A 24612-nucleotide genomic window follows, 5' to 3' on the forward strand; every position below is an offset into this window, starting at 1 on the left:
AAACGCTTTGAAAGTCTAATAGACTGGATGTAATTCCCAACTCCAATACTGTCTGGGTGATCTTGGCCACAATCCTTGGTCCTCAGTTTCCTCATCTGAAAAGTATCCAAACTTGACTCATGGACTGATACAAGGACAAATGATACTAAGTGGATGAAGCCCCAAGAACATTGCTGGAGAGATACTAGGCATTCATTAAGCAGTAGTGCTCACTCCTGCCCCATTCCAAAAATATAAAAAGGAAGAAGTTATACTTCAATATAGCTTTTTTTTTTTTTTAATAAAAATGAAAGCATGGATGGCTCCACAGATCACAGGACCTGAGGCTGGTGGGGAGAGGGGGCCAAAGTGCAAACTTACATGTACATTTTCCAGCACACTTTTTAATGATGAGATTATTTTTGCTTTAGGAAACTAAAAGCTAATCTGGCACTTAAAATGTGAAATTAAAACCCTTTCCTGTTGTGGTAAGTGTCTCAATGCTGTATGGAACTGTTCCCCCTCTCTTTATCTACAAACCTCCAGCACTTTTACTATATTAAAAAAAAAAAAAAAAAAAAAGATCTTTTTTTTCCCCCTAAAGCCAAGGTTTATATTTGAAGCTAAGTTAAAAAAAAAAAAAAAAAAATGAAGCAAAGTTTTACTTTCCCAGCAGTCTAATTCATGCCAGAAAGCAAGGAGAAGTTTGTTTGCCCAGGTGGTGTCCTTTCTGTTCTTAGTGGTCCTATTTCCAGATATTTGGACCATGAGAGGACTTCTGAACAGTTTGGCTTTGGACCTCAGGCTGAAGGCAAGGAGCCTCATGCCATGGGTGGGAGAAGATGACAGCTGCTGGGCCTAAGGAAGTCCTGAGTCCCTGGGTCCTGATCCTCTAGTTGGAAACAGCAGTCCGGATGATCCCACAGTCCTAGCATCCTACTAGCCTCACACTGGTCAACAATTATAAAGAATACCAAAATACTAGGCCTATCTTGACCAGTTTTTCACTTCCTTGATTATTCTGGTATCAGCCAGACCACCTCAGACTCTGTTTCTTTTTGTTTTATATTTTTATCCTTGAAATTCTGAATAGTGTCACCATCCAACAGCACCTACAAAGTTGTCTGAAATGCTCTGAAAGTTGTTTAACGCCACAGCTTTTTCAAACCCTAGTGGTCTGCCTTCTGATGAGGATGATTGATACATCCTCTGGATCTCTGGATACACAGAGATTTATACTCATTCTGCCATATGGGGCCTCGCAGCTGCCCTGTGAAGCTGACCAGCTAAGGATTCTTATCTCCATTTTATAGACAAAAAAAAAAAAAAAAAAAAATGTAAGACTTGATTCCTTCAAAACTCTCAAAGAAAAAGATCGAGTCAAAGAATGTGACCTCAGTCATTTTTCTAGCTGTAGACTTATTTACTTTTATTTATTTTTCTTACTTTGGCAAACTAACATCTTTAAAAGGTTTCAGCCCAACGTGGATTATTCTGGAAGGACACAAACAATATAAGTGACTGAACATGACAGAATGGTCACAAAGTAAACACGGCTTAATTGAGTAATCAAGACAACGTTTCTACCCACAGGCTATCTGGGAAGAACATTCATTTACTGTCTGGGTTTTGGTGTGGTTCTCTAAAGACAGGACACAAGATTATCTTTTTTTTTTTTTTTTTTTTTTTAGCTAGGTTCAAGTGGGCAATACCGAGTGTTGCCACGTGTATTAAAAGAATCCCCACCGTGGCAAATTGGCAGTGTGACTATTTCATCAGATTATCACCACACTCCAGGATCTCAAAAGCCACATCTCTAAGGGTGAGTCTAGCCCATGCCTCTGTCTTAGAGCTAGAAACCAAGTCAGCCTCAAAGGCCTTCCAGTTTTCCGTATATAAGAGCATCCATCAAACAAGGCAGCCAACAAGCACGTCACGGATGACAGGAACGTCAGAGGCAGGTCCTAGGTGAACTCTTTACCCTGTGCTGGATTTAAACCCATGCTCCTTATTGAAATGTCCCCTGGGAAGAGGGACCCTGACAAGGAAGCCTGGAGAAGCCTTTGTTCTTCCAAGTCAGATGGAGTCCATGGCAGCCTGTCCTCTGGCCAGCTGGGACCTGAATGTGCCCATGGTTTCTACCCTACAGACAACGGGTGTCCCGGCCCTGGCCAACTGCCCCTACCGGCCCGACGACAGGAACTGCCCAGAGTTGGCCAAGGGGAGCGCTACAGCACAGCCTCACCCCTCACCACCCTGCCCCTGCCCTGTGGCCTCGAGCGGGACAGAAAAAAACAGCTCAGAGCTCCATCCGTGTACAGCACAGTGAGCTGAATTTCACTGCAGCTCCTCGCAGACTTGTATGAACTTTTTACTCTACTGTCTGAGAAGTTATTTTTAAACCTTTCCAGTGACAGAGACCCCACCCCACCACCACTCTACTTCCAAATCTAACATCTCGGCAATGATTTTAAGCCAGTACCAAGGCGGGATTGGAGCGAGGTAGAAGGGGGGAAGTTGAAAGGTTTAGAAAGCAGTTTTCCAGAAACACGAAGCAATGCCCTCCCACGGGGTTTAACAGATACCAAGTGTGGTCAAGAGAAGGCAGGAGCAAAAGGAGCCTGGAGACCTTGTTTTCTGTCACAGCCCTCCCTGAGTGACTGACTCTCTGGGAGACTCCATTTTCTCAACTGAAAGAGTTTGTCCTAAGGTTCCTTAAAATGCTCTCATCCTAGGGACGCCTGGGTGGCTCAGCGGTTGAGCGTCTGCCTTCAGATCAGGGTGTGATCCTGGGGTCCCGGGATCGAGTCCTGCATTAGGCTCATCCTGCTTCTCCTTCTGCCTGTGTCTCTGCCTCTCTCTGTGTGTCTCTCATGAATAAATAAATAAAATCTTTAAAAAAAAATGCTCTCATCCTAGAAAGTAAATTCCCAAAGAGACATACTTATTCTATGGCTGTTTGACATGTGCTTCAAAGTTCAGGAATCTAGAACCACCCCCACCCTCCACCCTCTTTCTGTCTCTCTCTCTCTCACACACGGTGCAGCAGGAAGACATTTTGAAGCAAACATGTCATGGAGAGCCATGGTTTGGCTTGGGAGGGAAGGAACTGAAAGGTTTTGGCTTCTTGCCAGTCAGCCCACCCTTTCCTCGTCCTCTGCTCCAAGCCAGATTTACTATCCCTCTCATCCCCTTGGTCCCTAGGGAAGTAAGGGCCTATTTTCAATCTCTGACTTTTGAGCTCCAGGCCCAAACTGTTCTCCTCAGGGCCCTTAAATCGCCACCTGAATTTAATGCAGTTCCACAAGTAGTAACTGTGTTCCCCAAATTCTCCACACAACCCACCCTGGGGCAAACACCCCCCCACCCCCACAGTCATCTGGGCCTCTTCCTGCCAGACCGGCTCCCTGATGCTCCCAGCCACTTCACAACTCTGCCTCTTTACAAGGCCCCCCTGGGCTTCCACCCACACAGAGGCAGCGCCGCCGCCGACTGCCTGGGCTAGAGCAAGACTCTTGGGGGTCCCAAGGCTCCTGGGAACCCGAGACTCCACTCTGCTTCCCTTCTTACACGAGCAGCTGCCCCCAAGGGCTCCTAAAGCACAGAGAAAGAAACAAGGGCTGCTACAGTGTTCCAGGCGTGCTCTTGAACATGCATGCACCCCATCTGGGGATTAGGGCAGCCAGACCACCTCGCCCGGAGTACCAGCCTTCGGGTTCAAACAATCGCATTCATTGCCTGACTCCCTCCACTTTGCTCCTTCGGCCACAGCTTCAGTCAAAGTCGAAGGGCCTAGCTTTGAAACAGCACTGAAAATCATTCCATTTTCCCCAAGGGATCCTGTCACTTTTACTTGTTTTATACAGTATCCAATCTTGAGGTACATGTAAACAGGTGTTTACTAAATTATTTTAATAATGACAGCCATGGCTGGAAGTGTTGTTTCATTATCAGGATGCTTAGCACTCATGTTGCTAAATATTTAGCACCTGATATTTTGCAAAACAATTCCCCATGTCTTTTTTTTTTTTAATTTTATTTATTTATTCATGAGAGACACAGAGAGAGAGAGAGCGAGGCAGAGACACAGGCAGAGGGAGAAGCAGGCTCCATGCAGGGAGCCCGACGTGGGACAAGATCCCGGGTCTCTGGGACCAGGCCCTGGGCTAAAGTGGCGCTAAACCACTGAGCCACTCGGGCTGCCCGTCTTTTTTTTTTTTTTTTTTTTAATCAGTCTTTCAGCTCTCCTCCATGGTGCCCAACTTTAACTGAGGGATTAGTGAGGATGCATCGGATCAGAAAACAGACTCAAGCAGTGTGATTATTTTGCTGATCTGTCTTGTTGTTAGGTCTTCCAGTGTTTCCCCCAATCTATCCACTTTCTTTAGAGTCTGCATGGGAAAATCAAATTGTCTCCTGCTTCCGAACGCTGAGCACTGATTTCAGAGTCCGGCAAGGAGGCGTGGGGACGCCACGGGTTGACCTGTCACTACCATATACCAAACAGCTGCCCCACCAGGCAAGAAGCATTGCTGAAAAGGAAGAAGACATTACAGGGCACTCATCTCCCCTTTCTCCACACGGTGGCGAGGGTTTGAGGCCTCAGAGAGTCTGCCACAACAACTGAGAAAGCCAAAGGAAGGAAGGCTAGAAAACACCAGGAGCTGCAAAACATCACTGGAAATTAGAACAAATCTCAGTTACTGCCTAACCTGGGTCCCCAGAGCTTCTCTGCCATCACCCAGCAGGAGCCCAACCAGACTCATAAACAGAAATCAGCTGTGAAGTGTACCCAGTTGTTTTTGTGTGTTTTTTTTCCCTAATAAAGTTAGGAAAATGTCTCTTGCCTTTGAGCTGGCCAGCTCTGTAACCCTATAGGTCAGGGTTTCCAAATCCCAAATTTCTGGTCACCTCATGCTCCACTGGGCTTGGGAATTACTAGCCTCTCTGGTTACTAAACCATCAAGGGTAAATCAGGGAGAAAATTAATATACGGCCATAACAAGTTCGGTTAATCGCCCAAAAGGCTCCCTCAAAGCTCAGTAGGATGCTGTCTGTGCTAGAGGTAAGCAGAAGTAGGAGGGAGAGTGTGCAAGAGTGGGAGAAATCCAGACTGTGCAAGGTCAGTGATGGGGGGATCCTCTGGTGTGTGTGGTGGCATGGGAACGTGCACTGCTCTTGGGGGTTCTTGGCTCTGGCACAGGTGAAGGCATGATCAAAGAGTCACAGCACACAGGAAATTTTCTCCAAACCCTCCCAATGTCTTTCCTCACCAAACCCAAGGGGAGGTTTTAATGTCTGCCCCTTTCCTGACTCCTAAGCCCTGGAGCGCCACCTACTGGGAGAGGCAGAAAGCACATCCACTTCAGGTCTTTCTGAGTGCGATCATTCATTCGTTCATGGGGATCATTCGATCACCGGGACACGCATTCACAGGGTCACGTATCAGGGGCCTGGAACGAGCAGGACTAGTGCTAGAAGAGAGGATATGAGGATTAGCGGGGCCTCGAAATTCCCATTCAGGATGCTTCAGTATACGTCCAAGGTCTTATAGACATAGAAGAAGGCACTTAGGGCAGTGTTTAGTCAAAGAAAGAATTGCAGAGAGAGTTCAAGTTCAACTCTGAGAGGTGGCTGAAGGGACTAAGGGCTCACCATTTCATCTGCAAACTACTATACCTAAACATCTACCAGTAGAGAACAGTTCTCCACTTAATATGAAGTGGAAACGTCCGGTCTTAGGTGACTGCATCACCAATATTCCTCTCCTCTCCCCAAAGTGCATTAATCTTTTGTGTAATCTAAAATATATTTTCCTTATTCAGTGTGTGTGCATGTGTGTTTGTGGCGCACGCATGCACACATTTAAATACTGTTAGTGTGCTCTGTGGATATAGCAGATAATTGGTTCTTGTAATATAGTCTATTATGTAGTATTTTGATACACTGGAAAGTATCAGAGCAATATCAGGAATGATATTTGAGCCTCAATATCGCCTTTTCTCCAGTTTCCTCCCTCCAGTATCCAGAGAAAGAGAAGCTAATGTCACGCTTTCTATAACCTATACAAGCTGAGATGCAAGTGATATTGTTCTATGACCATTTGTAAAGAGAGTTAACTGTGATCATTATTATCATTACTTTATTATGATGATTACTATTCAGCTGTATTGCTAAGTAGTTAAAAGAAAAGCACAGTGTGTCTTCCACTCCCAGAACACATGTTTCTCCCCTCTGCCTTGTCTCCAGCAGATAAGGGACATTCTGATGTTTTATTTGCTAACTGGTTGACTATTAAGAAACTCATTTGCTAGCTGGAGCCTGCAATGGAAAATCAGCCGAGAAAAGTGGGAGGCTGGCAGGGTACCAGAGCAGATACGGCACTAGAGGTGAGGCGAGGCCCACATGAGCCACTCCCAGCCTGAAACCCAGGGTCAAAGGCCAGTCCTTCAGTGAACCTTCAGGCTATTCCACTGCACCCACTGGTCCCCACACCCCAACTCTCAACACACACACACACACACACACACACACACACACACACACACACACACGCTGAGGGGCAGGGGGTGGGGGGAAGGGCCAATGCCTTCAGTGCCTCAAATCTGTCAGGAAGAGAAGAATGTAAAGCCTCGCACTGGCAACTTTTTCGGTTCTCCACTCTAGTTGGGCACCATCACTGATCTGAGGTAATCACTTGGCTTCTCTTCTCTCTCTCTCCTGAAACTCTACCCCCCAATCATGTTTCATCACCCCTTCCGTTATTAAACCACAGCCACTCTTTCCTTGTAAATACTCAGGCTTTTCCAGGTCTGCCTCCCCTACCTCCATCACCCGCCATCTCTCCTCCCTGCAAAAAGCCCCGGGCAATGCCAATGACCAGGGAAAGGGGGATGGGAAATGGAGGAGGAGACAGGGATCCTGGTGCTCTTTCACCTGAGAACTGCATCCAGGAAGGGAGGCAAAATTGCTCCTGTGAATTATATAATCACTGCAGCTTCAAGGGAGAGAACTGGAATTCAGGTTGCCATAGTGTTTGTTGGCATGTTGCTGGAAAGGCAGAGCTCCTGGCCACCGCTCACCCGCTCCTGTCCCTCCATCTTTCTCACAAACCTCTCCAGGGTCAGTGCTCCTACTTTTAATATCTGCTCCCTGATAGGTGTGGGGTGGGGGGAGGGGGTTCCTGGGGACAAAGGGGCAAAAGAAAGGAAGGAGGTGAAGAGGGAACCTAGTAAACTACTGAAGATTATCGTTATGTGAATAATAATTCCTACCACCGTATACTGCCATTGTTAGTGACAACAAGGACAACAAATACTACTGAGCTCTCCTCTCTGAGGCTGCTCACACTGAGTTGAGAACCTGGAGGGGAGACATCCATCCCCACTCTTCACAAATATCACCCTTTCCTTTGTGTCTCTCATCCTCAACTCCTACTGCATCCACTGCTCCATCTGCTAGGAAGGGGTCAGGGGAACAAGTGAGGGATGGGTCATGGCATAGAGAAAGTCTGGGACCGAAGCTGTCCTTACGGCAAAGCCCTGGCTCACCCTAGAACCCGTGGCCCTTGACAAAATTCTTTCACCGGGAGGTCAGAATCCCCCCCACTGCCGCTCCAGCTGGAAAGCAGAGGGATGGCTAGCCCCCAGATCAGTGTCACGATGGACAGAGACCAGGCAGGTGGCTCTCAAGGACAGGGGCTCTGTGCCCAAATGTTGGAGGAGGGGGGCACGAGGAGGAGGCTGGGAAGAAGAAACACAGAGGCAAGCCTTCCACCAGGCTGGGGTCCTCAGGGAACCACTTCAAGTACCCCAGGAAGTAACAGGACCAATAGCCACAGGTATTCAGGAGGAAGCAGTGGAAAGGAAGAGTGTAAACAGGCAGATTTGGGAAACTGGGAGAGAAAAAGAGAAGGCTACACCCAAAAAAGACCGAGAAAGCCTTGGAGACAAGACAGAGATGAAGCTGGAGGCTGCCGCGCTCCAGCCAGGCCATCCCTCCACACTCCATCATAACCTGCGCTGCTGAGCGAGGCCCGAACATAATAACTTGTTAATATGGGGGGGGGGGGGGGAGAAAGTTTCCAAGAAGTGGGGAGTTACCTGAAAGCCTTTCCCCCTCACTGGGGGGAGCTGGTGACACTTGATGCCAAGGCTGGAGACGCTGGGAAAACACTGGGCAATAGTGTGGAGCCTCGTGAGCTCGGCACACCCTTTCATTATTTCCTTAGACCATGAAAAAGCAGAGCCCACACGCCGCCCGCATCCTCGGGGCTTACATCCTCAGGTGCTAGCCCACATGCGGGTGCCAACACGCGCGGCGTGGGTGCGCTCGGGGTCAGCGGCGGGAGAGAGGCGGGTGGGGGTGAGCCGAGGGACACAGAGGGGCCCGGGGAGGAGAGAGGTGCGCAGACTCCCCTCCGCATCCCGGAGCGCGCCGCGGGGCCGGGGGAAGGGGCAGGGGCGCCGGCAGCCAGCGGGACGCCCGAGGCCGAGCGGGTGGGGTGCGCGCGCGCTGCCAGCCGCGCCCCGCGCGAGGCGAGGGACCCCCGCCCCGGGGACTCGGCGCCGCCGCGCCCTCCCCCGCCCCGCGGCCCCGCGCCGCCGGCCGGGCGGCCGGGCTTTCCAGGCGACGGCGAGAAAGCGAGGCACGGCAGACACTTGGGGAACTTTTCCCCCTCGCCTGGAGATTCATAGGAAACACATGCTCTGGAGGAGCCGGGCACGGCGGGGGAGGGGCGGGATTTTTCCGCTGGGGCTGGCGGGCGGCTCCGGCCCGGGTCCCCCGCGCTCCCGCCGCCCCGCGCCCCCCGCGGACGCAGCCCCGGGCCACTCCGCAGGGACCGGCCCGGGGGCCGCGGGCGAGGGCGGGCGAGGGCGGGCGAGGGCGGGCGAGGGCGGGCGGACCCGGCGGGAGCCCCGGCGGGGCGGCGGGGTCCAGCCTTACCTTGGTGGTTTTCCTCCGGAATGTACATCCTCGTGTTCTCATTGACCATTGAACAAAAATTGGTTTGAAAGGAGAAGCGGCCACGAAGAGGAAGAAATGGCAAAACACCCCCAAGCGGGTCTGGATTAATCCCTCCTCCGAGGTCGGCGGCTTTCGTGCAAAATTCGAGGAAGCCGTGGATCTGCAGTGTTTCTTCTTCCCTTTGGCGATTACCTGATTCCCATTATCGCATCGAACACCGAAAACTGCTCCTCTCCACTAGTGCCTCCTTTTGTGAAATTGTAATGCATCCTCGGTACATCCGGGCCCCTTCCAAGAATTTAGCACCGCACCTCTGGCGGCTACACCATTTGACAAAATAAATGGAGAGAGGCAGAGCGAGGAGAGGCGGGAAGGGGGGGAGTGGGGCAGCGGGGTCTGCCCGGGCCAGCGGGGCCGGCTCGTCTCGTCTCGGCCCGCCCGCGGCGCGCGCTCCCCCGGCCCCGGCAGCTCCCTCCCGCCGGGCAGGTCCAGCGGGTCCCGAGGGCGAGCCGGCAGGAAGAGGCGCCGCCGCCGCTCCGGGCCGCGCCGAGCGCCGTTCTGGCAGGGAGCTGCTTCTGCAGAGGCGGGGAGAGGGAGACACCGGGCGCGCGAGAGAGCGCCGCGCTCCCCGCCGCCCAGCCCAGCCCAGCCCCGCCGCGCCGCGCCCGCGCCCGCGCCCTCCCCTGCCCGCGCCCGCCCGCCCGCCCGCCCGCCCGGCGCGCTGGAGGCAGACGCGCTGAACGCTTCCAGATGTGGCGGCGGCGGCGGCGCGCGGGGAGCGGGGAGCGGGGAGCCGGGAGCCGGGAGCCGGGAGCCGGGAGCCCGGAGCCGGGAGCCCGGAGCCCGGAGCCCGGAGCCCGGAGCCGGGGAGCAGGGGAGCCAGGGGCCGGGCGCACGGCACGGGGCGCACAGCGCCGACGCGAGCCCGAAGTTGAGCTCCCGCTCCGGCCCTGCGCCGCGCCGCGCAAGCCAGCCTGCTGCCCGCATGACGTCAAGGGGAGCGGGGCGAGGCGGCCGCGGGCGGGGGCGGGGGCGGGGGCGGGGGCGGGGCGGGGGCGAGGGGCCGCGGGGCGCCCCGGGGGGCGCGGGCGCGGGCGCGGGCGCCGGGGGAGGCCGACACACCCCGCGCCCCCGGCCCCCAGCCTCGCGGGTCCTCGGCGGCCCGAGGCCTCCGAGCGGAATTCCAGGACGGGGGATACAGCCTGCCCGACCCCCGGAGTCTCTTGGCGGATCGGGTGACCGAACAAAACAGCAAAACGAGCTGTGATTCCGCGATTCTGTCTGATCAATTCTAATCAGCGCGGTTGTAGGAGTGACATGCAGCGGCGAGGATGGAGAGGGGAGGGGAGACAGAAGGGCTGGAGAGGCGGGGCCTCGCTGGGCGGCGGTGCCCCGATGTCTGAACAGACGGGCAGACCCAGGTTTGCTCATCCCTTGGAGGCAGCCGCGCACCCGTGCTACCGGGATATCCTTACCTACTTCTCTTAATTATTTCTGCCACTCCCAGAGGAATCTACGGAGGGCCTCCTCTTCCCGCAGAAGCAAACATTTCTCTCCATCACTCTGCGGCCACAGCAAGTTCCAGGGCACCCCCTGCAGGCCCGGGCTGCTCTAGGATGGGCCTTCTCAGCCCTAGCAGGGGACCTACAGTTCCCTCTGGGAAAACCTTTACCTCCCTGCCCTCAGACCGCCTCCCTCCCAGCCACACTCATTCCTTGGGTCCCCATGCCTCTAAGCAACTGCCTATGCCGAATTCGTATCGCCTGCACAGACCTCCCTTCCCGAGTGCCAAGCCACACAGCCAGACTCAGTCTCCACCTGGGAGTCTGATGGACTCCTCAAATTTTACATATCCAAGCACGGAATTCCTTCTGTTCTGTGCAAAACCTGCTCCTCGCACAGCCTTTCCCATCTTGGTTGTTGGGGCCAAACACCTAGAGTCATTCTTGACATCCCTTTAGTTCTACCCTCAGGTATATCCACAATGTGGCAGCCGCGTCGGGGTGCGCGCGCGGGGAGCGGGGTTCTCAGTTTCTCCCCTGCTGGCTGCTCCCCAGGTCTGAGCTGACATCATCCTTCACCTTGAGTTTCTGCAGTAGCTGATCTTGCTGGTGTACCTTCCCCTCCCCACCTTTGGTATATTCCCGATACAGCAGTCACAGTGATCCATTTAAAACGTCACATCACTGCACTCCTCCGCCCCAAACCCTCTAGTGGTTCTCATTTCACTTAGTAAAAGCCAAGGTCCTTAGAATAGCCTAGAAGGACTCACATGAACAGCTGTGTACACCTTTTGTCTCCGACAGCTCTCCCAGCCATACCAGCCTCCTTGGTATTCCCCAAGCACTACAGGAATGATCTCTAACCCCCTTCCCCCACCCCATCTTCTCTCTGTGTGTCTCTCTCTGTCTCTCTGTCTCTCTCTCTCTCTCTCTCTCACACACACACACACACACACACACACACTGACCCCTTTGTTCAAGCTGTCCCCACCAAGGAACACTCTTTCCTTAGATGTTCTCTTGGTGAACTCCCTCACTTCCTTCAAGACTTTGGACAAATGTCACTTTCTCAATGAGGCTCATCCTAACTGCCATATTTAGTACTGCAACCTGCCCACACCCCACCTACTGCCAGTCTCCCCCTTTTCTCTACTTTTTACATGTTTTTTTTTCCCAAATAAGATTTTTTTTTTATTTGTCTCCATTAAATGTCTGAATTTTAAACAGACTCTTGGACTGGTGGTTCATATCCATCAGCTTGCTCAACTTTAGCACAGGTCTCATTCCCAGTAGCTTTTCCAGAACTACTACTTTCACCATGAAGCTCCATGAGTTTTCCCGATTCTAATTTGGGCTTCTTCAGCATTTTTACTCTTCTAATGAAGACATCATGGAGTGGATAAATAGACTGACAAGCTTTTTCTATACCTTTTCCAATGCTGTCTGGAATCAATTTATTGACCACTTCTTTCAAGTCATTTGCCTGCACCTCTCGGGTCATGATTTCCATCATTTTTTTTTCCAAATTTGGCAGACCTGTTGGTGCTGAGCATAAGAGGTCTTCCAAATCTGATTACTGTGTTTTTTAGCAAAACCAACACAAAATAGACAAAGCAAATAACCATCGGTAGCCTTTACATCAACTTGAGCTTCAATCATGGTCTGCCATTTTTTGACCATGGAGCACATTTTGTAACAGGTAAGATTCATGCCATGGAAATTAGTCAGGCAGTTTTTGCCCTGCACATCCTCAGTAATTAGCTTGAATTTTCTAAATGCAACTTCATTATTCTGCAGATCAGCAAGGCTCACTTCAAAAACGCGACCCTTGAGACCATCAGATGCAATTTTGGTTCCTTGAGTTCTTGTGACTAGTATTTTTCCAATATTTCTTATATTGAACATAGCTGGTGCTTTCACATCATATCAATCTTTCTTAGAAAATGGATCAACCACTTTCTTCTTGGCTCCTTTTTTTGCTGCCTTTCGTAAGGTGCTTGTTCTTGCCAACCGCCATGGCGCTGCTCTCTTTATATAGTATTTAATCTCTAACATACTACATAGCCTAGTCATTCATCAATTGTATTATTCATTGTCTGGATGCCCCACTAAAATGTGAAACCCACCAGGACAGGGATCTTTGTCTATTTTATTCCATTGTATCTCCAGTGCATAGAACAATGTCTGGCAGACAGCAATTACTTCATAAATAGATGTCAATGAATGAATGAGTGAGTGAGTGAGTACTTGAGATGGTTTAGGAGAGCTATAATTCACTGCATCAAAATGCCTCCTTCTGTCCCCTGCTTGATACCTGACACCTCACCACTCCATCTTCAGTCCTCTGGCCAAGGGTTTTGGCTCCAGTTGAAAATGTAAATGCCCCTGGGAAAGGCATGAAGATTTATCGGTCATCTTCATCCTTCTAGATTATACAAGTGCCTACCTTTAGAAAAGCAGTCTAGATTTAGAAATAGTCCAGATTTTGTTGGTTACAAGAGAAATCTGACTTCTTTACCATTCTGGTGTTTTGTGTTTTTTTTTTTTTTATAAGATTTTACTTATTTATTCATGAGAGATGGAGAAAGAAGCAGAGACACAGGCAGAGGGAGGAAGCAGGCTTCCTGCAGGGAGCCCTATGTGGAACTTGATCCCAGGAATCCAGGATGACACCCTGAGTGAAAGGGAGCCACTCAACCGCTGAGCCACCCAGGCATCCCCATTCTGGTGTTTTCATACTGAATTTTCAACCTAATAGAGAAAATTAGAAATGACACAAATCCAGATATCTCTTCTGTTTAGCTTTTGGATGCATTATAGTCCTGTGTCTCATAGGCCTACGTACCTGGTTATTTGTTTAATATTGAAATTGGTTTCCATCCCCTATACACACTGTATCACAGAAAAAATAATAGCTAACACCACTGAGGGATGTGCACTGTGGTAAGTGCTTTACAGGCCTTACTCATATGATCCTCATTGCAGCCCTAAAAGAAGCTGTTATTGCTAGTATCTCCGTTTTATAGATGTGGAAACTGAGATTTAGAGACTTAAGTTATTTGTCCAGGGTCACCCAGCAGGAAAACTGTGGAGCTTGGGTTTAGCCCAGGAGTGTCTGACTCCAAACATCCACTCTTGGAGGGGATGTCTGAAGGCGATCTCTGGAGTGGGTAGAAGGATGAAGAGTTTACATGACAGTAAAATGACCACAAAATGTACTTCTGAGAATTCAGGGCACGATAACAGAACAGAATGTATGTGTGCTAGGGTGCTACATGCTAGATTTATAGCCAGGCTTTTCTAAAGGTAGGCACTGTATAAACCTAGCAAGTAAATATTACCTTCATGCTCCTTTAGTTTCATTTTTCACTTCTCTTTTCAGCTGTGAAATGTGTTCTTTCCTTTCCAGAAAAAGGTATTTCCTGAATATTTGGTCTTGCGTTGTATACCCTATCTCGGCTTCTAACTTGGGAACACAGCCCTTGGTGCTCTCTTTTGAGGTAACAAATTCTCAACATGACAACGGAAATCATTCTGAGTTCTGATTTGAGGATTTGGGAGGTGGTGGGGGCGGCAGTTGAAGTCTTTCTTGCTCTCTGACTGCGTGATCTGATTCTCCAGCGAAAGGGGCTCCTCTCTGTCATAGTTCTTCTGCCTGCATAGTGCCACTCCGCCTGTGTGATGGTATGTTTCTGCATAGTATTGTGTTTGTATATGAATGTGCCTTGTCTCCACCCCCACTACCTTTTGAATGTCTTAAGGAAGAGAACTGTGTTCCTTTTTCTTTATGTATAGCATAATGCTCCATACCTATGGACACTTCAATGTATGTTGAGCGCGTGATTCACTCTGGAAAAGATTTCCTAATATGACCACAAATATTTCCTTTGGAAGGAATTCAGAGTACACTAAATTTGCTCATTGTGGCATATATGAAGAAGTAAAAAGCTTGGAAACAACCTAAAAATTCCACTTAAAGGGTAGGTTAAATATCATTGAGAGGTCACCCACATATAAAAAAAGAATCTGTTCTTCAGAACAACCCTAGAAAGGAAGTACTATTATCCCCACTTTACAGGTGAACTGTACTGAGAACACAGAAGGCTAACTGATTTGCCCGTTTTCATGGGTAGTAAAGATCAGAAGACCTAGGATCTGAACCCCAGCACTCTGTCTTCAGAGTCTATGCTATTAACCACTTTATAGATACATGAGGTATATTCACACCATGAAATCCTAACACAGATGGGAACGATATTAAGGAATGTTAATAACATGGGGAAAGATTATTTACACTAAAAGAAAAACAGGTTGTAACATACCATGTATGCTATGATTCCATTTTTCTTCTAAAGACAGGTGTATGTTTAAACTAGGAAAAAGACAATACAGGGTTCACACCAAAATGTTGTCAATAGCTTTCTTTGGCAGGTGGGATCACAGGTGAATTACTCTTTTTTTTTCTGTCTGACCCAAGGCTTTGAAAGCCAGGCTGCCAGGGAAGAGGTGAGTCAGAAGGCTCTGCTGCAGTGTGCCTTCCAAAGGTTACCCTCTTTACCTCAACAGGGCTGCAAACAGCAGTGCCTTGGAACCAAAGCGGCGTCCACACAGGGGCTTTGTATTGGGGCCAACTTGACCGAGCTGGAACTGTATTTCCCAGCATTACCGTCCCTGCTCGGTTCCAGGTCCGGATGGCCCATCACAGATATTTGTGGAGTATTTGGAGGGTAGAAGTGAAGCTGCAGCTCTCATGCTATGAAGGTCAGTGCACGACTACGGCGGCCGCTTCAAACTTGCAACACTTTGCAACCCATCTGGAGGCTTTCCCTGTTGGCGTGGTCCACAGCTTCCCCAGCTCCTGCCAGATCTTCCCCTTCAGCTATTCTGAGGCTGGAGCACAGCTTATGTCCAGGTCCATGGTAAAGGTTTCTTTTGGTTCCAAAGTCAAGGTTGGAGGACACCTGAGTGGCTCAATCAGTGAAGCCTCTGCCTTCAGCTCAGATCACAATCCCAGAGTCCCAGGATCGAGCCCCACATCAGGATCCCTGCTTAGCAGACGAGTCTGCTTCTCCCTGTCCCTCACCTCCCCTGCTCATGTGCTCTCACTCTTTCATAAATAAATAAATAAATAAATAAATAAATAAATAAATAAATAAATAAATAAAATCTTTTTTAAAAAGTCAAGGTTGCTGCGCGCCATCTTGGCTCCAGATCGACTTGGAGGCGTGCGCAGCCCGGGCGTGGGCCGTGAAGTCCAGACACCACAGCAAGTGGGATGGAGCACTATCGGAAAGCTGGCTCTGTGGAACTCCCAGCACCTTCTCCAATGCCGCAGCTACCTCCTGATACCCTGGAGATGCGGGTCCGAGATGGCAGCAAAATCCGCAACCTTCTGGGCCTGGCACTGGGTCGATTGGAGGGTGGTAGTGCACGGCATGTGGTGTTCTCAGGTTCTGGCCGGGCCGCAGGGAAGGCGGTGAGCTGTGCTGAGATTGTCAAGCGACGTGTACCAGGCCTGCACCAGCTTACCAAGCTGCGCTTCCTGCAGACTGAAGATAGCTGGGTGCCAATCTCACCTGACACGGGCCTGGATCCCCTCACAGTGCGCCGCCATGTACCTGCAGTGTGGGTACTGCTTAGCCGGGACCCCCTAGACCCCAATGAATGTGGCTACCAGCCTCCAGGAGCACCCCCTGGCCTGGGCCCCACATCGAGCTCCAGCTGTGGCCCACGACCCCGAAGAAGGGTTCGAGACACTTGGTCCTGAAGATCTGCGGAGCAAGCTATTTTCCAGGCATGACTATCTAAGAATGGCTTTACCTTCTCTGAAGAGCCTCTTGTAACTGCTCAACATCCCCAACAAGACCTGAATCTGCACAAGCGGGCCTCCCTGTCGGGCTTCCCCTTCTGTCTGGTGTGTGAAAAGGGACTGCTATGAAGAGTACAGGTGTGCGGTCTCAGCTGGGTTCTGGATTGCTTAAGAAGGGTTTACTTGGCATTCTACCTATTGTGCCTCTGTTCTTTATTCTGACAGAGATCCAAGGAGTGGGTTAGGAAATAAAGGTTCTGCCCATTTGTCTGATGACCATTTGCTTGACCTGCTATGTGGAGGTGGGATTAAAGTAGGGAGAGTCCCTGTACCCTCTTCCCTACCCCAAGTTCAGGGACATTTTTCTTTCTCTGCAACATTTATTACAGTTTAGTGGTTAAGGTCATGGTCTCAGGTATTGACTGCCTGGATCTGAATTCTGGTTCTGCCATTTGCTACTAAGTTACTGCTCTGGACCTTGGGCAAGTAGTGCTCTGAGCCTTAGTATTCCCATCCATTATAACAAGATATATGTGGTGCTTACCTCATAAGGTTGTTATGAGGATTGAATATAGAAATATACACATATGACTTTTAGATACCTCTTGGGCATGTAGTACTATGTAAATGTTAATTGCTATCATTAATGACTCCACTTACAAACATGTTTTTTCTATCTTAAAAACATAGCTCATGGGACACCTGGCTGGCTCAGTTGAAATATCATGTGGCTCATGATCTCAGGGTTGTGAGTTCAAGCCCCATATTGGGTGTAGAGATTACTTAAATAAACTTTAAAAAAACAAAAACAAAAACAAAACAAAAAAAAAAGTCAAGGTTGGAAGTGGCGAGAGAAAAATAAAAATAAAAATTGCAATTGTCTTTAGGGGTTTTGTCTTGATCTCATGCTCTCCCACCCTGCATCTGGCTTTTCTTCCAGACTTCTGGCCCTGCTGACCTATAGCCACTTCAGCCCCATCACTGGGTACAGTCTCAGCCCTACAACCAATCCCTTCCACCGTGTCACTCATAGGGGTACATCTTCCTCAATCAAACCTAATTGATGCATCCCAGCATTTCCCAGGTCATGTGCCTGGATGTTTTCATGAGTAAATAATAGGTAGTGCCTGACACATAGGTGCCCTTGATATATATTGTTGAATTCGTACTGATTACCATCACTTAATAACACTTAGTGAGTGTCAGGTTCTATGACAGGCACTTTAACCACAGTTAAGAGCCTCGTCCTTGGAGACAGGCCAAGCACAAAATCAGGCTCTCTGTGCTCTAGGCTGTGGGAATGTGGACACCTGACTTTACTTTCTACAAAATGGAACTAACAATGGAACCTACCTCTCAAAGGCGCTTGGGGGAATTAACAACTCAGGCAAGGCTTCTGTACTGCACTCATTAAGGCTTGTGTTATCATCCTTCATCTCCATAAGAAAGACTGTCAAGTGTCTGATATGTGACTTTACCACAGTCCTGCCAAAGAGACTTACCACCCCCATTTAAAAATATAAGACAAGCTAAGAGATTAACTTTCTTGCCCAAGATTGGGTAGTCAGTAAATGGTAAAATTGGGATTTGAACCCAAGTCCATGCAAATCCAGAGGCTGTGTACAATCCACTCTACTACATAAAACCAGTCAGGTACTGGAACTAAAATGGAGTGGGATGGACAGCTTCAGGAAAACTCACCCCACTCACAAGTCAGAGACAGAGCTGAAGAGGGTGTAGAGGGGCCCCTTCCTTCCTTCTGAGAGACCCCTAACAACCTTGCTGCCTTCACAACCCATGCCAGTATGGAAGAACCTCTACTGGCAGAGTTCTTCCCAACATCACATTGAACTCACTCTTCCTCACCTACTTATCTAGAAGCCACAGGACAAAGCAGATATCTACTAACCCACTGGGTTGTCTTTACATATTGCATTTAAGGAGAGCTCTCCTGGAAGTTCAGCCACAGTTTCAATCCCAACAGGAGGCCAGAGTGAATGGAGTGTAGGGGGAATTCAATTCTCATCCTACAGCAGCCTCACATATTAGGAAAACGTTGTAGTAATACACCCACCCTTGTTACTTTCAACAACACTTCACACCCAAAGGCAGAAAGCAGCAAGATGGTCAATGGCCTGATCCTGGGGACTGGCCGTCTTGGCAGAGAATTAATACCCTGTGTGAGTTCAAATTATGGCACTCTCTTTCTACCTCAGCAAGTCACATCAGCCGCCCATTCCCCCTCTGCCCCATCTGCAATATGGAGCCAAATGGCCTCATCTCTTACGGTTCCTTGCAAAGAGAAACTGATACCAAAAGAAAAGCTAAGTCATTAAAACAATTTTCTTAATTAGTTTTCAAAGCCCTGAGAAAGTTGGTTTCATAGGGATGACCTGCTGATGTTCCTTCCTCAGAAGGAACGCCCTGAGTCAAGTCTCAGAGCCAGTCCAATATTGTGTCCACCTCTGAGGTGCTCAAGGGCCATCACAGGGTAGTAGCCATTCCCACAGGTATTAAAGTCCTAGGGATGCCATAAAAAATTACCACTAGGGACGCTTGGGTGGCTCAGGGGTTGAGCATCTGCCTTCGGCTTGGGGCGTGATCCCACGGTCCCAGGATCAAGTCCCACATCAGGCTCCCTGCATGGAGCCTGCTTCTCCTTCTGCCTATGTCTCTGCCTGCCTCTCTCACTGTGTCTCTAAATAAAATCCTTTTTAAAAATTACCATTAAATGGGGATCCCTGGGTGGCGCAGCGGTTTAGCGCCTGCCTTTGGCCCAGGGCGCGATCCTGGAGACCCGGGATCGAATCCCACGTCGGGCTCCCGGTGCATGGAGCCTGCTTCTCCCTCTGCCTATGTCTCTGCCTCTCTCTCTCTCTCTCTCTCTCTCTCACTGTGTGCCTATCATAAATAAATAAAATAAAATTTAAAAAAAAAATAAAAAAAATAAAAATTACCATTAAATGGTGGATTAAAACAACAGAAATTTATTCTCTCGGGTTTGAAGGCTAGAAGTCAAAAAAACCCCAGCAGGGTCATGCTCCCTTCAGGGTTTCCAGGGGACCATCCATTCTTTGCCTCTTCCAGCTTCCAGTGGCTATTGGCATTCCTTGACTTGTGACCACATCACTCCAATCTCTGTCTCTGTGGTCGCATTGCCTCCCCTTCTCCTGGCTGCAAATCCTCCTCTGCCTCACACTTACGAGGACATTTATCATTGACTCACTGGACAATCCGGGATGATGTTCCATTTCAGGATCCTTCAGTTAATTACATCCACAAAGACCATTTTTCCAAATAAGGTAACATTCACAGGTTCAGGGAATTAGGATGCGGACACATATTTTGGAAGACCACCACTTAACTCACGTAGTACCTTAACTTAGACTAAGTTCCTGCACCCATTCTCATTTCATCTCAAGTCCAACATTTACTAGTTGCTACAACTTGGGCAACCCTTCTCTCTCCCTCCTTGCCCCCTCAGTTCATTTATCAAATGAAACTTATGGGCAGATGCTAAGACTTAAATGAGTGGCAAATAAGTCCAGCACTGTTGCTGGACTATAGAAGGTGCTTCTTTCCCTCAATATTCAACCTCACACTTGTAACATCTCTATGGGTTAAACATTATCCCCAGTTTTTATATTAAAGAAATTAAATACTTGAAGAAGTTAAGTACTTTGGCCACACCTAATTTTAAACCACACAAGCGCATTCTGCTATCCAGCCTCTCTACCTCTTTAGCTTCTTAACTGTTCCAGGCCAATTCCAAAAGTATTCCCTGGTGCTAGATAGAAAATGTTTTTCTTTTCTTTTTTAATTTTTTGAAATTTAATCTTAAGTTTTCATTTTAATTCCAGTTAAAATACAGTGTAATATTAGTTTCAGGTGTACAATATACTGATTCAAGACTTCCATACATCACCTGGTACTCATCACAACGAATGCCCTCCTTAATCCCCATCACCCCCTGCCCGCCTCTCCTGTGATAACCATCACTGATAACCATCAGTTTGTTCTCCGTAGTTGAGTCTATTTCTTGTTTCATCTATTTATTTTTTTCCCTTTGCTTATTTGTTTTGCTTCTTATATTCCACATATGAGTGAGATCATATGGTATTTGTCTTTCTCTAACTTACTTTGCTTAGCTTACTACTCTCCAGTTAGATCCATGTCTCTGCAAATGGCAAGATTTCATTCTTTTTTATGGCTGAATAATATTCTGTTATATATAAATACCACATCTTCTTTATCCATTCATCAATCGACACTTAGGCTGCTTCCATATCTAGGTTATTGTAAATAATGCTTCTACAAACATAGAAGTACTTATATTCCTTTGAATCAGTGTTTTTGTGTTCTTTGGGTAAATACCTAGTAATGTGATTGCTGTATCATAGGGGAGTTCTATTTTTAATTTTTCGAGGAACCACCATACCGTTTTCCATAGTGGCTGCACCAGTTTGCCTTCCCACCAACAGAGCATGAGGATTCCTTTTTCTTCATATCCTCACCTGTTGTTTCTTGTATTGTTGATTTTAGCCATTCTGACAGGTGCAAGGTGATAGCTCATTGTAGTTTTGATTTGCATTTCCCTGATGATAAGTGATTATGAGCATCTTTTCATGTGTCTGTTGGCCATCTGAATGTCTTCTTTGAAGAAATGTCTGCTCATGTCTTCTGCCCATTTTTAATGTGATTATTTGTTTTTGAGTGTTAAATTGTAAAAGTTCTTTATATATTTTAGGTACTAACCCTTTTACTGGATATGTCATTTGCAAATATCTTCTTTTATTCCATAAGGTTGCCTTTTGGTTTTGCTGATTGTTTCCTTGCTGTGCAGAAGCTTTTTATTTTGATGTACTCCCAATAGTTTATTTTTCTTTTTGTTTTCCTTGCCTTGGGGGACCCACCTAGAAAAAAAGTTGCTATGGCTGATGCCAGAGAAGTTATTACTTGTGCTCTCTTGTTGGATTTTTATGGCTTCAGGTCTCACATTTGGGTCTTTCACCAATTTTGAATTTATTTTTGTGTATGTTGTAAGAAAATAGTCCAGTTTTGTTCTTTTGCATGTTGCTGTCCAGCTTTCCCAATGCCATTTGTTGAAGAGACATTCTTTTTCCCATTGGATCTTCTTTCCCGCTTTGTTAAAGATTAATTGACCATATAGTTATGGTTCATTTCTGGCTTCCTATTCTGTTCTATTGATCTATGTGTCTATTTTTGTGCCAGTACCTACTCTTTTGATTACTATAGCTTCGTAATACAACTTAAAGTCTGGAATTGTGATGACTCTACCTTTGCTTTTCTTTTTCAAGATAGCTCTGGCTATTTGGGATCTCTTATGGTTCCATAGAAATTTTAGGATTGTCTTTTCTAGTTCTATGAAAAATGGTGTTGGTATTTTGATGGGGATTACATTAAATGTGTAGATTGCTTTGGATAGTATAGACTTTTTTTAAGTTTTATTTATTTAAGTATTGAGGGCTCAAAATCATGACCCTGAGATCAAGAGTCGCATGCTCCTCCAACTGAGCCAGCCAGGTGCTTCTGGGTAGTATAGACATTTTAACAATATTTGTTCTTCCAATCCATGGGCATAGAATATCTTTCCATTTCTTTGTGTCATCTTCAATTTCTCTCATCAGTGTTTTATAGTTTTCAGAGTATAGGTCTTTCACCTCTTTGTTAGGTTTATTCCTAGGTGTTTTACTATTTTGGGTCCAAGAAAATGTTTATTTTTTTTTTTAAAAAAAGATTTTATTTGTTTATGAGAGACAGAGAGAGAGAGGCAGAGACTAGGCAGAGGGAGAAGCAGACTCCTCGCGGGGAACCTGACGCAGGACTCGATCCCTGGTGGGGATCAGGCCCTGAGTGAGCCGAAGGCAGATGCTCAACTGCTGAGCTACCCAAGCATCCCAAAAAAATGTTTTTCTTTTTTTTTTAAGATTTTATTTACTCATTTATGAGACCGAGAGAGAGAGAGAGAGAGAGAGGCAGAGACACAGGCAGAGGGAGAAGCAGGCTCCATACAAGGAGCCCGACATGGGACTCAATCCCGGGTCTCCAGGATCACAGCCTGAGCCAAAGACAGACACTCAACCGCTCAGCCACCCAGGCATCCCTTAAAAAATACTTTTCAAACTAAACTGTAAAATGTTCTCTTAAATAGACGTTCCAGAACTTTCCCCCTCTAACCAACTTTATAAATGTTTTCTTCTCCATCATTCCTTAAATGCATCCTAAGTACGCTACTATCTTTAAAACATGGTTCTTTCCCTGGCCATCAGAAAGCAGCTATCAAGTCTCTTGTTCGATCCACAGTCTCTCATTAATATAACTCCCGAAATATGATTTCACCTTTCCTTTGATATTTCAGCTGGCATTCAATCCATAATGTCATTTCTCCATGACTCCTGGTCTTTCTCCTTCTTACCTGTGGATAATGGTTCAGTTCATATCTGTGCTCTGAATCATTCTTTCCTGAATTGTCACTTTCATCTATCCTTCTTGTAATTCCATGGCATTAATTTCCACCTTGCTTCCCTCCGAGATCACAAATCATGTTAGGCTCGAGTTCTCAAAGCCTTGAAAATTTTTGGTTCTTGATATAGACCAGGTAACCCTTCGCCTGGCATTTGGGAGAAAGGTACTTTATTAGACCAAAAAAAATGGGGAGGGGATGTTTGTTCCCTAAGACATCTTTTTTAAAGATGGTCCTCTATTATGACTAGATGCTAGGGATCTTTTATGGCTACACACTTGGGTCAACCTGAGGCAGTCCCATCCCTGTACTAAATCTGCAAGAATACCAGTATAAGCTACACAGATAAGAATAATTCCAAATATTTACATTCTTAGGAAGTAAACCCAAATTTCCTATAACAAGACCTGGCTTAGTCACTCTTTCTTCTAAATTGCTGGAAAGTAGTTTTCCCGGTCCCAGGAGATGAAGAAGTTATAACTAATATTATCACCATTACAGGTCAATGCTCCATGACACATCTAGGTAACAACTTAGACAAAGCAAAGTCAAAGGGCTTTCATGGCCCACAAAAAGGATATCTTCTTAATGGTGACTATCATGAACGTGCCAAATGACTTCCATTCAACAACCAGGTAGAGCCAGGTAGAATCAAAAACCTGGCAGAAAAAAAAAAAAAAAAAAAACCTGGCAGAGTTTTCAAGTGTGACAGGACACTCACAACCATCTCTTCATATGACCCTGAAGATCTAGCTCTATCTACTAGAGAGATCTCAGGTCAAAGTTACATTTGAAGACAAGTTTCATTCTTTCAGTTTGCCAGCTTTGCCTTTTTCTATTATCAGATTCAAATTTTCTGTTCTCATGCTCAATCCTGTTTCTATAATCATTTTTTTGCAATGAATATAACTGTATTGCTCTATTATTTATCACCAAACCTTGGTAATAATTCTTTCCCAAGATGACTAACACTTGTTATAAAGTAACACCTACATCAGCTTCTTCAATGATTTAATCTCAATAATATTCTGTTTTCCTCCCCTTCTGTGCACATGGAAGAGTCTACTTCTCAAACACTCTGTATTTGGACACACTACTGGACTAGTTCTGAGCAATGAATTTTAAGTAGAAATGATATGTGTCACTTCAAGTTTGAGGTGATGAAAGGCCTTGTGTGAAGTTCCTGTTTCTTTCTTCTGCCACGTAATCCAGATGCTGAAGCTACAAGATGGAGAAGCATCCATCAGCCTAGATCCCTGAGTGACTTTGTGTGACAGAACCTCTCCCACAAACCCCCTCTGGACATGTAGTATGAGCAAGAAATAAATCTTTATTGTATTAAGCCCCCCAAATTTGGAAGCCATCCCCAATGAGTGACTTTGTGTGTCCTAACAGACAAGTATAAAACAACATCTGTGTGTATGTGTGTGTGACCCATGTGTGTTAGGATTTTGCCAAGTTCTGATTAGTTGAATTCTGATTAGTTCCATTCCAATCAGCATAAAATCAGCCAACGATTCTAATTTATAAGAGGGTAAGTTGTAACCATAATGACCTTATGATGGAGTAATATTGAGAGCATTTATAACTTATGTAGCATATAATAGCTCTTATTTGTTCTAGATAAATCAATGACAGTATCCACTTCAACTGATTCTGTAGATGAAATACCCCCAATACCTATTTCTCTCTTAAAATATGCTGAAGGTAAAAGCATACTTATGCCTGCATTTATATTGAATAGTTTATGCAAACTACTCTTGTCTAGATGAATCAAGAACATGCTAGCAATTTCCTAAGTGAGTTTGGGAAGTGTCGGAGTAGTTAATGGTATCTCCAAACTGATGTATGGATTACCCTCATAGTATATG

General features: G+C 47.0%; 2 protein-coding genes and 1 pseudogene across 39 annotated transcripts in view; 1 reads left to right on the forward strand and 2 right to left on the reverse strand.

Annotated features, from left to right (window-relative positions):
* Window positions 1-24612, reverse strand: part of CACNA1C (calcium voltage-gated channel subunit alpha1 C) — a 747770-nt gene that overhangs the window by 645089 nt on the left and 78069 nt on the right. For 18 of the 38 annotated variants that reach the window (XM_038576308.1, XM_038576305.1, XM_038576303.1 and 15 more), the window contains exon 1: window positions 8926-9385. The exons of the other annotated variants lie outside the window; for them this stretch is intronic. In XM_038576308.1, the coding sequence (XP_038432236.1) occupies window positions 8926-8974 (49 nt within the window). In that variant the 5' untranslated portion in view covers window positions 8975-9385. Of the gene's footprint in view, window positions 1-8925; window positions 9386-24612 lie in introns of those variants that run through there. 38 annotated transcript variants of the gene reach the window in all.
* LOC100685129 lies at window positions 11668-12465 on the reverse strand (annotated as a pseudogene).
* LOC486757 (ribonuclease P protein subunit p25-like protein) lies at window positions 15623-16533 on the forward strand. The gene has a single exon (XM_038576317.1). It carries the CDS (start codon window positions 15724-15726, stop codon window positions 16213-16215), a length of 492 nt encoding a protein of 163 aa, XP_038432245.1. The 5' UTR covers window positions 15623-15723; the 3' UTR covers window positions 16216-16533.

The sequence above is a fragment of the Canis lupus genome, chromosome 27, assembly GCF_011100685.1.
Source record: "Canis lupus familiaris isolate Mischka breed German Shepherd chromosome 27, alternate assembly UU_Cfam_GSD_1.0, whole genome shotgun sequence".
Classification (NCBI taxonomy): domain Eukaryota; kingdom Metazoa; phylum Chordata; class Mammalia; order Carnivora; family Canidae; genus Canis; species Canis lupus.